Source organism: Juglans microcarpa x Juglans regia, chromosome 6D, assembly GCF_004785595.1.
Source record: "Juglans microcarpa x Juglans regia isolate MS1-56 chromosome 6D, Jm3101_v1.0, whole genome shotgun sequence".
NCBI classification, from domain to species: Eukaryota; Viridiplantae; Streptophyta; class Magnoliopsida; order Fagales; family Juglandaceae; genus Juglans; species Juglans microcarpa x Juglans regia.
In genome coordinates this window covers 37,900,925-37,915,729 of record NC_054604.1, presented here as the reverse complement: position 1 = coordinate 37,915,729, position 14,805 = coordinate 37,900,925, and the positions used below count along the sequence as shown (strand labels likewise).

Genomic DNA, 14,805 nt, shown 5'->3' with positions numbered 1-14,805 from the left:
AATTTCCGTATTTGACAAAGGAGAATTATGAGAATTGGTGCATTCGAATGAGGGCTTTGCTTGGATCTCAAGATGCATGGGAGATCGTAGAGAAAGGCTATAAGAAGCCTAGAGATGAAGTTTCGTTGAGTCCTAATCAAAAGGAGGCTCTGATACCAGTTTGTTGGAGGAGAAAAACTGATATTCTATTCTAGAGGGAGAGAGGAGAAACTATTTCTGAAATTTTTCTAAGTGAATTACTTTTCAAGTGGCTTGCTTTGTGCGAATGCATACATGGGTATTTATAGGCTTGTAGATTCACCTAGCATTTACTCTAATACATGAACTTCCCTAGTACACAAATACCCAAGTACATGAATATCTCAAATACATGAATCTCTAAATACATGAATCTCCAAATACATGAATTACTTATTTCAAGATGAACCTAGACTTTAGTTCATGAATATACTAAAAAACAACTTTATTTAAGTTTATTATTCAACAGGTTGAAAACGTGAAAGTTTTGCTTGAAGTGGAGGTGAGATCTATTTGACATGTTATTGTTGTCTTTCTATTTTGGGTGTTGTGATGTGTTTGGTTGCTGAGAAAAATGAAGGAAATATATTAAAGTTTTGAGGTTTAGCTCTTCCACGTCAACTTCGATATAATTGGAACTTCGATTGTAAAATTTGATACACACACGTGCGCATATTTTGAGGTCATCTGGCTACTTGTTTTTCGAAGAAACCATTCGGGGTGTTTGAGTGTGGCAAATCTCATTATAATATGTATAGTTTTATGTATGGATGGTAAATTTGACGTGAAAGTGCAAGTGAGTAGACTGGTGTGCCGCTTCAGCAACAGCAGCTGCTGTATTATGGAAAGGAGATGAGGAATTCTGAGAAATTTAGTACATTAGGTGTAAAAGATCAAGATTTGGTGAGGATGGTCTCTTCTGCTGCATCTAGGTACATATATGTGCATGTATTATTATATACACTTGATGTTCACCTTGCATTGCTCACTTAGGCTGTAATTTGGGCCAGCCACATAATTCGTGCTGATTGTATGTTATGGTATCAAAATTACCATTTTGACAAAGATTGGTCGGTAATGGAATAACTTAGATGCAATATTTTGTAGTCTAAATTATTGGTTTTCTATATATGGTTTTGAGGATAATACAGGATGCCAAGATTAGAGTAGGTTAGCTATACAAGATGTTAGATTGATATTATTTGTGAAGAAATTCCATTTATTCTCTGTCAATGATCTAAATTGGACGTAACAAAATCTGTCTTGACACATAGATAACATTTTGGCTTTGTTTTATGGTATCTTGTGCAAGTTACTTTTCTAGTATCTTATGGTTAATTTTTTAACTTGAAAAATATAGAAGAGAAAGATGCGTGAAAAAATATAAACACAATGATATACCACCAACTATATTACAACTCAACTACTACTACTACACATTAAAATATTAATTCACAATTTCTGTACTTGCAGCAGTTCAAAGTAAATAAAATAATAATTTTTTATACTTGGTTGTATGCAAACTGTAATATAGTTGTTCTTAATATCATTTTCCGAAAAAGAAAAGGAACTGAACAACTCTACTTTCATTGAATGGAAAGACTCCATGCATGGCATAAGGGATACACTGTTGCGTAGTAACATCCACCATCACAAAAAATAGCAAATACCCGATTATAATTATACTCAGCAGTCAGCATACCCCGCACTCGAATGAACTATTAAAAATCAGCATACTTGCACTTCAAATGAACTATCAAAACTTCATGACTGATCCCCGGACAGACTTCCGTGGTATCACAAATACGGAAGAACAGACACCCTCATAAACCTTCTGCCAGTCTAGCAGATACTGCTCTTAGTTTAGAATATACTTTTCCGGCAGGGGACCCTAGAATAAGGCTGCAAAGAGAATCCCTTGCCACTCTAATGTTCCTATATGACCCCAATATGTGAATCTTGGTGTCGGCAACCACGATCCTTGTCTTTGTTGCATTTTCAATCGCAAACTTTGTTTTACCACCTTTACCGGACAGTCTTCCTATGGCACGAGACAAGTGCTCTCCTCGAAGTGTTTTAACGTCCTTGATCTCAAAAGATTCCACATAGAGCTCGTCCAATCGCAAAAGTGCAATGGCATCTATTACATCAAAACCTAGCATGAATGCATGGACAAAATCTGCAGACTTCTGTAGGTTACTTACATCAGGTGTGTTGGATCTGGTCTTTAATTCAACCCTACGAGCCTTGAGATTCATTCGAATGTCAATCTTCATCTGCTCATATATTGGGGTGTAGATTTCCATCCATGCTTTCTTAAGAGGTGAATACCGATGTGGTGGAACATTGACCTTTCGAAACTGAACTCGACCATCAGACATTTCATGAGCCTTCAAAGGTTCAAAAAGTGGCTTTGGTGGCAAAGATCCAGATTCAGGTTGTGGTTCAAAAGGAACTGCTTCAACATCCATGGAGGCAGGGGCTTCCTTGGACTGCATTTTGTGATTGTGTTTAGTTTCAACCTACGAAAAATTGATAAACATTTTAGTTGCAACTGAAACATGAATTGGAATTATAGAAACAAAAGGGAAAGAATTGACAGAACAAGAAATCAGAATAAAACGAACAAAAACAATAATTTATTTTCCCCTTTGATAAGTGTACTAAAAACCCCAAATGTTACTGGAAAAATCCAGTTGTCAAAGCCTCTTAAAACTTCTTTGTTTTGTAAGTAACAAAAATTCATCAAACTTCGCAATCAATAATGAAACAACTTATATCTCAGAAATCAGACGCCTTGTTTAACAGCAATAACAAGTTTCGTCTCCTGATTTCATCTAAATGAAGCCTAATATCCAACCTTAAGTTGATACCACACATACAAATGCAGTTCCTAACCTTTCATGCTGTAGTCTCTTCCATAAATCCATAATATAGATATATATATTCTTTTTTATAGGTAATCAAGAAGTTTTATTCATAGACGTAGGCAAAGCCCAAGTACACAGGGAGTATACATGAGAATAACCTAATTAGAGTCCATAAATCCATAATATTACAGGACCAATTCATTTGATCTGCTTAAACAGCATTGAAGATGATAAAGATTTATAGATTTATCATCGTGTTTGTCTATACCCAAAAGAAACAATCATTTAGCCAAAATGATTACCCTGACAAAGAAATAAAAAAAAAAAAAAACTTGCAATCCATAATTTTGTTGAATATCATCAAAGAATATCCTATTGCAAAATCACGAACAACAATAGATTAGTGTACTAATATAAAAAAAAGTAACATCGGCAAAGTATATCGAATTGATATTTGTTAGATTGAATTTCACATTCCAATCAACCAATATTATTTCCAGAGCTCCGTTTGTTAGGCAGGAAAAGTTGTCCACTAAAATATTGATCGAGTTAGTTTTTTTTTTATTTTTTTTGGACTAAATGCCTTCTGCATAAAGTGGCCACTCTATCCTAGGTAACATAATAAAAAATGTGATCCTGGCAAAAAACCTGAAAACTCCTATTGAAGCACTGAGATTCATACAAATAAACCGAGGTTTGAGATTCCATGCTCTCAATTTTAGAGCTCATAATTTGAAGTTCCAAGAGAAACTGAGAAAACGAGAGCTTCAAGTTCATATACTATGGACTGACCCCAGTTCCGAATAACATAAACGCATGAAAAGACCTAGAAGCATAAACAGAGCTATACTAGGGTACAGACCAGAGATATGGCGGGTCAAGCCATTGAGTCATTGAGAATACAAAACAAACAGACGCTTGGGAACTGAATTAAAAAATAATATATTTTCTACCGAAGAAAACTTTGTCATAAACAGAAATGGAGGAAAAGGAAGAACCTGATCCGGCTACCCGCAAATGGCTATGGCCTCCTCTCCTCCCTTCGTCTACTGTAAACGAAAAAACAGAGAAAAAAGTCGAGGTAGGTAGAGAGAGATGGAGCTAGGGTTTTGGAAGACCTCAATTTGGGCTTTAAACTGGCCTAGGCCGTTATAGAATAGCCTGTCCGGTCCATTACCCCTATGGGCCCACGAGATTAATTAGCCTAGGTTTAGATAATAAAATTATTTCATCTTATTTTATTATTATATTTTTTATAAATTTTTACATAAAATATAATAAATAATTTAATTCTTATTATATTTTTTATAAATTTTTATATAAAATATAATAAATAATTTAATTCTTCAAATCTTAAAATAATAATATTATTAAATAAAATTAATAATATTTTATTTAACTTTCATTTAAAATCATCTCATCTCATCTCATGTTTTAAATCCACCAAGTATCTTCTGAGAATTCAATCTATTTAAAATTTTCAATTATTTGATCGAATAAGTGACTTTATCAGTTATTTATAAATAATAATAAAAAATCTTACAGAAAAACACAAAATAAAAATTTCCAAAAAATCAAATCTAATAAAAGGTGTATCTCTTGAAAAGAAATTTCTCTCTCATTGGATTGCGACGCGCCGACAGTAGAATGGTGGAATCTATAAAAGAGATGAGAAATAATATTTATAGCGGTGTGAAATCAATGAAATGTACAAATATTAAGTAATTATTTAAAAATAATAATAAATATATAATTTACATTAAAAAATAATAATTTTTTAATAATAAATTTCATTTTTTTTTTTTTCAAAACTATTACTTGCATACTCTGTACGCAGCCTTAGGAGATTCTGATGCGCGACACAACACGTGGGGTCCATTAGCCACCAAAAAAAGTTAGATAGAAATGACATGAAATGAAGGGACGAGATTAAAGTTTACCTACCTGGTTTATTCCTGGATCCAACGGCCAAGGGAAGAACTAGGGCCATATAAGAAGGGGATGCAAGGGAACCCAAGTGTGTAAGCAAGAAGTGGCAGCCGCCTGGGGTCTGTGAAGAAAGAAGAAGAAGATGGTGGAAGAATCTGGGAGAGGGAGTTTTGGATATTCGGAAGGCTTTGGTATGGGCGGGCGGGGAAGATAACTTTTATTAATTTGTGTCTTCCCTACTCCGCCCATGCCATAGGTTTCCGATTGTTCCTCCCTCTCACTCTTGCTTTCTCTGCCCTAATGCTCCATCTCCGTCTGTGATTCCGTGTGCTTCATGTGATTAGGTAATTTCATTATCTGTCTAAAATCTTCTAACATCAATTTGTTAAATGATCGCGTGGATTTGGTTATTTCCTATTTGAGTTCTTCCTTTACGACAGACTCCGGTTGCGTTTGGATTGAATGTTGAATTGAATTGAGTTGAGATAATAAAATATTATTAGAATATTATTTTTTAATATTATTATTATTTTGAAATTTAAAAAAATTAAATTATTTATTATATTTTATATTAAAATTTAAAAAAATTATAATAACGAGGTAGTAACCAAAGCCTCCTTCGATCATAGCTACAGCTCTACTCATGAATAATAATTTGACGCGGAATAATAATGGAGAAAAAGGATTTGCTTCAATAATTAACGAATGTTTGTTGTGCTATGCTTGTATATATGCTCTGGAATTGTCAAAATAAATAATGATGCTCAAGTTGTTTGAGCTATCACAATACTGTTGGCCTTACAATAGCCGCAGCTTCACGGATTTTATTTTTATTTTTATTTTTTGAAGTCCCGAACCGTATGGACTAGCAAGGTGGGTCTGACACTGTTGATTCTGGCTCTGACTGTTTTCCTGATTCCTATAATAATAATAGGGACTTAAGATTTGTGTGTTGCGAGGGCCAATGGCAAGTGAATCTGAGGTCCTGTGTAACTGTTGACTGCTTCCTTCCAGATCCAGGTCAAGGTGTGCATATGATGATATTTGACATATCACAAGAAAGCAACACTTACCAAAATGGCCAAACATGTCAAATCTATGACATAAGCTATTGCCAGTGGATCACATATTAAGATAAGATTTGTACACAAAAGAAAAGCAAAATGGAATATGGCTGGCTGGGCAAGATTTGTTTCTTTTATGTAAAGACCCTTCCACAATCAGCCATGACATTATTTAATTATTCATCATAAGAAAAAATGTGCCAAACAAAATAGCACGAGTATTGAAGACATATGAATTCAGATATGAATGCTTGCTCTTAATAAGAGAAGGTATAATTAGTATTAATCTAAACTCCCAAGATAAAAATGAAGAGCTTTTTTAGTCACCTTTCTCGATCGATCCATTCGTTATTACTCCATGGAAGGAATGGGGTAATTTTGGTGGTCTAAACAAAAACAAAACTGGCTATAAAGAATAGTGATAAGAGTTAAAATTCTATTACTATTTATCTATTATTCTTTTTGTATTTAATTTTTTTTTAATTTTTTATTTTACTACATAATTAAAGAATTAAATATTAGTAAAATTATATATATTTTTAATTTTATTAAGGATGTTAAAAAAATATATTTAAAAAAAAATGATTAAAAAAAAAAACTTAAAAATGCACTTGGTAATAGATATGTGGAAATAGGATAGCCCTATCACCACCCGGCTATAAAATCTTCTCCCAAATCGAGCACAGCGAAATAATTCCGTCCCTCTCTTATCCAAGAGTATCTCACAACCAGGTTGTGTGCGATTTTCCTCCCTCGCCTAATGAAAACTGACACAAACTTGGTGCGTTCCTTGTCGAGTACTCGAGTTAAACCAGATGTGATACGGTGGAACAGAGGAAAGCAGAGCCAAAAAAATAGGTTGAAAGCGATATATGTTTCTCACCGAATCACGTTGAACTTCTTACTTGCAATATGTGCTGTAAAGAGTTCCTTAGGCACGTCAATGGCTTTGCTGCCAAGTATACTAGATATGTTACCTGTTTTTTACTCGTATACTAGACGGTCAACGGTGGACATGTCACACAAAGCCATCGACATGTCTAGTATACGAGTAGAAAACGAGTTCCTTGCTGCGAACAACACTTAACAAAATGCAAAAACCAGTAACTTTTTTTCTTTCTGAAGACCAGTGAATTCGATAAGAGGGGAATAAAAAAGTATGCCTCCCCAGTACAGAACCTCGGCAGATCATAATGCAGAATTTGTCACACCAAAGGGTGTTGGCCATGTGAATGTGATCCTATATATGACTGCAGCGCAGAACAAGTTCTTCTGAGTCTCCTCGAATGGAATTTGGAAAAGGGAAAAAGAAAAGATAAATGAGAAAGGAGGATTTGTCTTTCAGGAATCTAAAACGTAAAGCTCGGGAAGCTTCCCTTCCCTTCATGTGGCCGGGCAACATTGGCTGTCTGCGACAGAGATAGAAGGACTAATAAAAGTCAGGGATGAAGGGGTGAAAGCATTGTCTCTTTCTTAATGAAAAGCGCAGTGCTAGGTGAAAGTATGGTATATTTACTGTTTATATGAACTTAAAAGTACTGTTCACATTAATTAGGGGTACGTGTACAGATAGATCATTTCTGTTATGAAAACATGTCTTTTCATACATGAGAATATTTTATGGATGTAATGACCGGGAAAACCTGCTTCTGAGATTTATAGTTTGTGCCTGCGAGTAGCAACGATCCCAATTCTACAGGATGTTAACTTGAAGGAACGGGTGTCATTTGAAGGTTCAAACGGTATGTCGATCGTACTTGTACATCGTCCGAACGAAGCATTGGATTGAAGAGTAAGAATTAACAACATGTTGAATTTGTAAGTGATCTTCACGCTTTGATACAATTTCTATGAGAAAATAATAATATAAAAATCACATCCTTGATCTAAACGTCCTCCTTTTCTTTTTAACCATAAATATATATATATATATATATATATATATATTTTAATAAGTTTAACCATAAATATTATCACATGAGATTTTCTCCATGAGACTGAGGGAGGAGGATGAGTCATTACGAATCTGAGGAGGTGCTTGATATCTTGCCAGAAGAGCTGACTGAGATAGTACTCCTCACAAAGTGCTTGCCATCTGACCATATCAAATTTCCGAATACGTAGCCTACAATCGAAGACCCGACCTTGGTCTTGAGAGTAATTTTGAAGGTCTTCTTTTCACCTATTGATTTGAACTCCAATGTTGTAGGTTCAACCGTGACCGAAACTCCTGCAGGTTCCTGGACAATCACATTGTACTTGCATGGAGCTGAGCCAACATTAGTTACTGTTCTAGTTACAGTCACCGTGGTTGCATGGAGATTAGGAATTGTGATTGAAGGGTAGTTGAAGTCAACCAGTTGGAAAGACTTGGGACATGCATATGGCTTATCTGCAAATAATTGGATCATGGTTTGGTTATAGCCATGAGCACATAAGAAGTTCAAGTAATCATCGACGGTCAGATCATAAACGAGTCCAGGGTCCACTGCATGGTTTGGTTGCACATGTCCCGCACCATATTCCAATGGTGTGGCTTCGTGATTGGCAGAGCTCAGAATTGGCTTCATTCTGTTATCTCGCGTTTTTGCTGGAAATAGAGACAGAAACAGAAGGATTAGAAAGTGGCGAACGAGTTGGACTGACATATTTCAAAGCAAGAAAAGAAATATCACTGTGATTAAGAAACACCTGTGGTCATGATTGCTGATTTAATAGCTGCGGGACTCCAGGTAGGGTGGAGGGTTTTAAGGAGGCCGACAATGCCAGAAACATGAGGGCATGACATGGAAGTGCCAGAGAGAACATTGTAAGCAAAGCGGCGTTTGTCAGATTCTATCTCAGTTGGGCTAACGGCTTCGGTGTAAGCAGCAATGATATTCACCCCGGGTGCGGTGACATCAGGCTGCAATAATCATTTACAATTAATATGCACCCAAGATTATGTACAAAATGATCATGATATTTGAATCGCTTTAACAATATTAACAGACCTTGAGGATCGATGGCTCGACGAGATTGGGTCCTGCAGATGAGAAAGCAGCCATAAATGGAGCTGGCTTTGTATCCAATTGCGTCCTTACACGACTAATGAAAGCTTCAGGGTTCCTATATATGAGAAACCGGCCATAACAATTATAAGTTGCTGGAAAATGATACTGAATTAAAACAGTTCCAAAAAAAAAAATGGTGAAATACGAATAAAAAGTACTTGGTACTCCTTAAGTAAGCAAAGACACGTTGGCCATCAGTGTAACTGACATGTGAAGCAGGGAGCAAGTGAGGATCGGATGAAACTTCATTCCCACTGTCCTCATCATTAGCCAATATCATTCCCACGGCACCTGCGGCAAGAGCATGATACCCCTTGTCAACTCTTCCATTTTCCCCACGGAGACATACCAAAATCTTGCCTTTCACTTTCTTGGGATCAAGAGTTCCAGCCTGACAGAAAAGACTACACGGGAATTTTGATTTAAAAATAAAATAATTTAACAGTTTATGATAAGGAAAATGGAAGAAATTCATTCGTATTATTTGCGCGACAGGCCGAGCATTTGTGCTTACGCTTCTGGAGCTGATGCATTAGCAGCAGCAGCATCTCCAGCACTGATCAGTGGATAGAAATTATTAGAAGGCAAGCCTCCAGTTGAAAGGCTTGTTCCCTGGCAATTACATGAAGTTGGAATGTCTGTGAAGTTTCATTTCATATATAAAGAATAAGGCCGGAAACCTTATATATGTGTGTCCTCAGCCATTAGTGAGGGTATCAATAAAATTGCAATCTTGTCTCCTACTTGTAAAAAAAAAAAAAAAGCGTACTTCTGCGTTTGTGTGTGTACCTTGAGGCGCAGCTTGTTGCCAAGTGCAACATAATTAGCGAATTCTCGATCAAGGGTACTAGCAGCAACAGTGAACATCCATGGAGAGCCATTTGATACGGTCCCTGCAGCTGGTCCATCGTTGCCAGCAGAGCTAACCACAACAATGCCATTCTTAACCGCATGGAAGGAGCCTATTGCTATGCCACTGTTAAAGAACTCGCTAGGGCCGGAGCCACCCAGAGACACTGAAAGCACATCAACACCATCAGCTATTGCAGCGTCAAAGGCAGCCATGATATCCGCGTCAAAGCACTGTCCACCACCCGGTAATAGTGGTGGCCAGCAGACCTTATAGGCAGCCACACGTGCCTTTGGTGATCCACCCTTTGCAGTGCCGTTGCCATGGCCAAGAACATTAATTCCGGGTACAAAGCTACCCCCAGCTGTAGATAAGGTATGGGATCCATGACCATTGTGATCACGAGCAGTGGATTGGGACGAGTTCGGACTAATGCCTGCAAATGAATAATAGCCTTTGTTGAAGTACCTTACTCCGATCAGCTTCCTGCATACAAACATACATAACCAACCGTTGGAAACAGTGAATCCACTTCATATATATTAGAATACCCAGAAGATCAGGTAATTTAGATTCAATGTTTGTTTACAGAAAGCGTGCATGAAAAGGAAACATAATAACAATTGACCTGTTGCAACGAACTCCATCGTTGTTACCACTTTGACAGATACCACGCCACCTGGAGGGGATGGGACCCATCCCTTCATCGTTGAAGCTCTTTGATTCCGGCCATACACCTAGCACAACCCCATACAAAAAGTGGGTACGCCAAGAATTTTGGAGAAGGATACATAGAAAATACAAAGGAGATCAAAACAATTGCATGATCTACTATGGATAGACAAGATTATTTGATCCTTACTATACGGAGAAAGAAAATAAAAACTCACCGGTGTCGAGGTTTCCAATTATTGTGTCTTCACCAAACCTTGCAGTCTTCCATGCTGATTCGGCATTACTAATTGTTCCAGCTCTCTCAAGTCCAAGAAAATCCCATGACCTTGTTGTGTGCAGTTTTCTTCCCTGGTTTAAGAATACTGATAATACTTTTGGATCCTCTGCAAGTGAAAAAACAAATCCGGCCATTCTCAGAAAAGGAAAAAGAAAAAAAAAAGTGCAAAGAAACATAAAAAGCCGTATTCCTCACTTGCAATCATTTCTGCTTCTTCCTCTTCAAGGACTGCTGCAAATCCATTTATGAATCTTGTGTACGAGTAAAAGATTGCATCCTGAGCCTTCTCGGTGCTGTGCAAGAAATTTGCAGATAACAAAGTCGACATTCTTCTTTAATACGAAAAAAAGATCAGAAGAACGAAGAAAGATTATACACAACATGTTATAACATTTTATACCTTCCTATTAACGATGCAAGGAAATTGTAATGTGAATTCGTTAAAAGTTGGAGGTCATGCAACGAAGGCTCCAGGAGAGGTGAATTATGTGCTCCCATGTACACTATATAAGACTGCAGGAAAATGTCAAAACTGTAAGACCATTATATTATATATTGACGGCACACTAACCGAACTCTATTGAATATCCAGACAAAATTAATGTTAAAGCAATTGTTGGAACTTGTAAAGTTCAACCACAAGCGCAGACATCAAGATTTTATAATTGTGCTGACCTTTTTAACGGCAAGGGTGGGAGTATGCAACAGAAAGAAAACAAGGAATGAAAGAAGCAGAGGGAGTACACGAAGACCCATTTGCTTGTTTTGAACTCTACTCAATAAAAATCCAAAAAAAAAAAAGAGTTTCGATGAATAGAGGCGAAGCCGCGAACGACGTAGGATCCTCGTTCTCCTGTCTTAAACTCTGTTTTTGCTCGTCTTTTAAAGGGAAAAAAATATCCACTGCAAAGGAAACTTTCTGTGGTATTGAGTAATTCCAGCTAATTATTACCAATTTTATCTTTCTAGATAATACCCATGGTTGCTATGTTGTTGGAAAGGATATATTTGAAACTTGGATGCAAGATTCAACAGAGGAATGAATAGATACATGAAGAGAATCATGAATATCGTAACGCATCTCGTTGGTGTAAGCTAGACCCTGTAAAAAAAAAAAAAAAGTAACAGATTGGACTGGAGTACATGCATGCTAAATATGTTTTCTATTGCCAGTAGGTTTAAAAATAATTGATGGATATCCTTCATCTTTAGACCTTATAAAGACCTTCTAATTGCCATGGCTCGATTTCTCTTTCTAGAAGAGAATATCATGTCTAGATGATCGCAACGGTGCAGAGTCTTTTCAACTCACAGCTCAGAGACTTCAACTAATTAAAAAGATAGATCTCGACCGTCGATTGAGCCTGCTGAGTTTATTAGTGTATTTATTCTACCATGAAGCTTGGAGATGAAGTTTTTATTTGATCCAAAATATAAACATGTTGACGTACAACTTAATTGTCTCAAATCATGGGATATTATTGTGTAAGTAATATTATTATTATGGAATGTAAGATCAGGAGGCTGAATAAGTAACTCATGTATTACTTTACTACGAGTAAGTATTGATATTGGTTTTATCAAAAGTCTAGTCAAATGTAAAATATAATGAATTTCATTAAAATATAGTTATATTGAATTAGTCAAATGGATAACTGGAAAGTTTTGAGATACATGGTTGAGTTTCTTCAAATTCTACTGTTTACAAGCAAATCTGTTTTTTATTCACGTTTAATCTCTAATGAATTTTTTTATTTATGTTTAATCTCTAATGAACGTTTAATCTATATATATATATATATTCTTCAATTTCGTGCATGCAATATCCCATAATAGTGTAGAAAGGTGTGATTTTGTTTAGTATCCCAAAAATAAAGACCGTCTTATAATAATAATATGAGAATAAAATTAAATTATTAATTAATATATGATTAGTGTAATTGTAAAATATAAAAAAAAATAAAAATATTATTATTAAAAAATAATATTATATTATTATTTTGATGAATTTAATGACTAATCTAATATAAAATTTTAAATTTATGAAAAATATATACTTTTTATCAAATTTTAAAAATAATTTTGATGTATTCAATGCTAATGTTACTCTTGAAATTTGGATCATAACTTCACGTGTCTATGTCTCCCTCACTTGTATTCTAAATTAGATTTCGGTCCATACTCAATAATCCCATATCAAGTGTCAGATTGGTGCAAGGAAAACAAATAGCGTCGAAAACAGATGCTAGGTTATTTATGGCCATTCGTACGGACCTGAAACTTGCTACTCAATGTGACAATTTCTTTTGGGTTTGGATAATGCTGGATCAGCATGGCAAGCCCAGGATGCCCCTTCTGTCGGCCATTGGCCCAGCGAGCCCCTCTTAACAATCCAACGATTCCAATTACAAAGAGGAAAACAGAATGAAATGTGACGAAGATCCTAAATAATATTCCAATTTCCCTCCATATATGCTCACAGCCTCGTATCCTATCATAAACAACGCATATGAAAACAGAACCACCCCCAGAGTCACAGATTTCCAACGAATGGTGAACTTGTTATTGGAGTTTCTGCAAAAGGTGAGTTTGTGATTTTTCCCGTAAGAAAAGTTTTAAGAAGTTATTGTCTCGAAACACACCCTCTTGGATCTCAGGCTTATGCCGAGGTTTAGCCCTTCTTTCAATCTCTAGTTCTCACTCACTGGAAAGGGTAAAAAATTCATTTTGATGCTACTTGCTATCATGTAATGTTGTTATACTAAAGGTATTGGCTAGAAACCTAAGAATCTTGATTACAAAATACTGATGACTGTATACTCTTTGCAATTATGATGAATAAGATTTCATATTGTTTGGGAAAGAGCCACTTTTATGATGGAGTTCTGATTGCAGCATTTTCTAGTTCTTTTTTTTTTTTTTTTTAAGTCTATATATGACTTTCTGATTTTTCTTGGATTGCTGTAAATGGTATGACCTAGTAACAATGCCGTTAGTCAATCACCAATTTTCCTAAAAGCTTAACCTACAAAGAAGAGGTAGATTTTATTATTTATTTTACATCTTAACACGTAACAACATGATTATAATGGCTTCTCAAACATATGAGGGAGATTGTAATTGCCTATTAATTGGATGAAGTATGGTAAAAACGAACGAGTATAATCAAGGTGTATTGAGTGCCAAGCTTTATATTGGATTCCTATTAGGTGGAATTGAGTCCTATTATAATTTCAATCAGTTCTAATCATACATTGATTGATCTTTTTAGAGTATAAATTCTCATATTGTTTGTGCTCTTCTTTATAAATGGTATCGGAAATTGTAATATCTATTTAGTACGAGATGATGGAAGATCTTATGACTTGTAATGATTCTTTAGAACTCCAAAGGTTGGGACTTTGAGCTTTTCTTGAATCGTTGTTACACTCTTTTCAGATATTTAGGTTGTCTATGTATTCGACAAATAGTAAATTTCAGCGCCTGGCACTCTGACTTAACCGTGGGAAAAGAAATTAAGATAAGAAGGAAGTCATTATTGAGTTTGATGATAAAGTGGGAAGGCCTCAGAGCACAGATGTTTTCTCATGCAACTGACTTCTCCAGAGCAACAGAAGAAAATCCTGTCTGCTTTTAGATTAAGATTTTAGTGTCTATAAAAAGGTTTATTGTAGAATTGAAGTTTGAAAAGATAGGCTATTAGGCTTTGTGGTGGAAGTGCCTTTGGGCGATTAGTTTTCTACTAGTTGGAAGATCAGTATACCGAGCAGATTCTTGCTAGCAACCTGATAGTCGAATTTGACGTGTGAAGAACAAACTATGGTATGTAAAAGCAGAATCCACTTCTTGCTTTTCAATTTGAAACGAGCATGCAACTATTTTAGCTGAGGGTTCTTCACGCGAGATACCTACCCTGAAATCTTTCATCGCTGTCTGTTAAGATATCCTCCTGTGAGGAGAGTTTAGTAGCCTGACCACCAATGCGGGTGTAATGCCCGTCAAAGACATAGAATCCTCAGCAACAATATGCTACCAAAACACAATTAGAATATCTTCCAAATTGTAAATC

General features: G+C 35.9%; 2 protein-coding genes and 1 long non-coding RNA gene across 3 annotated transcripts; 1 reads left to right on the top strand and 2 right to left on the bottom strand.

Annotated features, from left to right (window-relative positions):
• Positions 1 to 1,501: 1,501 nt before the first annotated feature.
• LOC121234346 (RNA-binding protein pno1) lies at positions 1,502 to 4,035 on the bottom strand. The gene is made up of 2 exons (XM_041130260.1): positions 3,887 to 4,035; positions 1,502 to 2,540 (listed from the first exon to the last, which is right to left on the bottom strand). The coding sequence occupies exon 2, from the start codon at positions 2,514 to 2,516 to the stop codon at positions 1,842 to 1,844; it is 675 nt and encodes a 224-aa protein (XP_040986194.1). The 5' UTR covers positions 2,517 to 2,540; positions 3,887 to 4,035; the 3' UTR covers positions 1,502 to 1,841.
• Positions 4,036 to 4,748: 713 nt separating this feature from the next.
• Positions 4,749 to 6,018, top strand: LOC121234348. Its single transcript, XR_005934372.1, has 2 exons — positions 4,749 to 5,161; positions 5,431 to 6,018. It is a non-coding gene; the product is annotated as an uncharacterized LOC121234348 (long non-coding RNA).
• Positions 6,019 to 7,843: 1,825 nt separating this feature from the next.
• LOC121234347 (subtilisin-like protease SBT5.4) lies at positions 7,844 to 11,454 on the bottom strand. The gene is made up of 9 exons (XM_041130261.1): positions 10,932 to 11,454; positions 10,675 to 10,842; positions 10,413 to 10,521; positions 9,724 to 10,270; positions 9,449 to 9,546; positions 9,093 to 9,338; positions 8,875 to 8,989; positions 8,573 to 8,786; positions 7,844 to 8,471 (listed from the first exon to the last, which is right to left on the bottom strand). The coding sequence occupies exons 1-9, from the start codon at positions 11,062 to 11,064 to the stop codon at positions 7,900 to 7,902; spliced, it is 2,202 nt and encodes a 733-aa protein (XP_040986195.1). The 5' UTR covers positions 11,065 to 11,454; the 3' UTR covers positions 7,844 to 7,899.
• Between the last annotated feature and the right edge of the window lie 3,351 nt (positions 11,455 to 14,805).

Coding starts and splice junctions, on each gene's coding strand:
- LOC121234346 (XM_041130260.1), bottom strand. CDS start 2,516: ATGCAGTCCAAGGAAGCCCCTGCCTCCATGGATGTTGAAGCAGTTCCT.
- LOC121234347 (XM_041130261.1), bottom strand. CDS start 11,064: ATGTCGACTTTGTTATCTGCAAATTTCTTGCACAGCACCGAGAAGGCT. Junction 9,339..9,448: donor AATGCATCAGCTCCAGAAGC/GTAAGCACAAAT, acceptor ATTCCCGTGTAG/TCTTTTCTGTCAGGCTGGAA. Junction 8,787..8,874: donor TCGAGCCATCGATCCTCAAG/GTCTGTTAATAT, acceptor TGATTATTGCAG/CCTGATGTCACCGCACCCGG.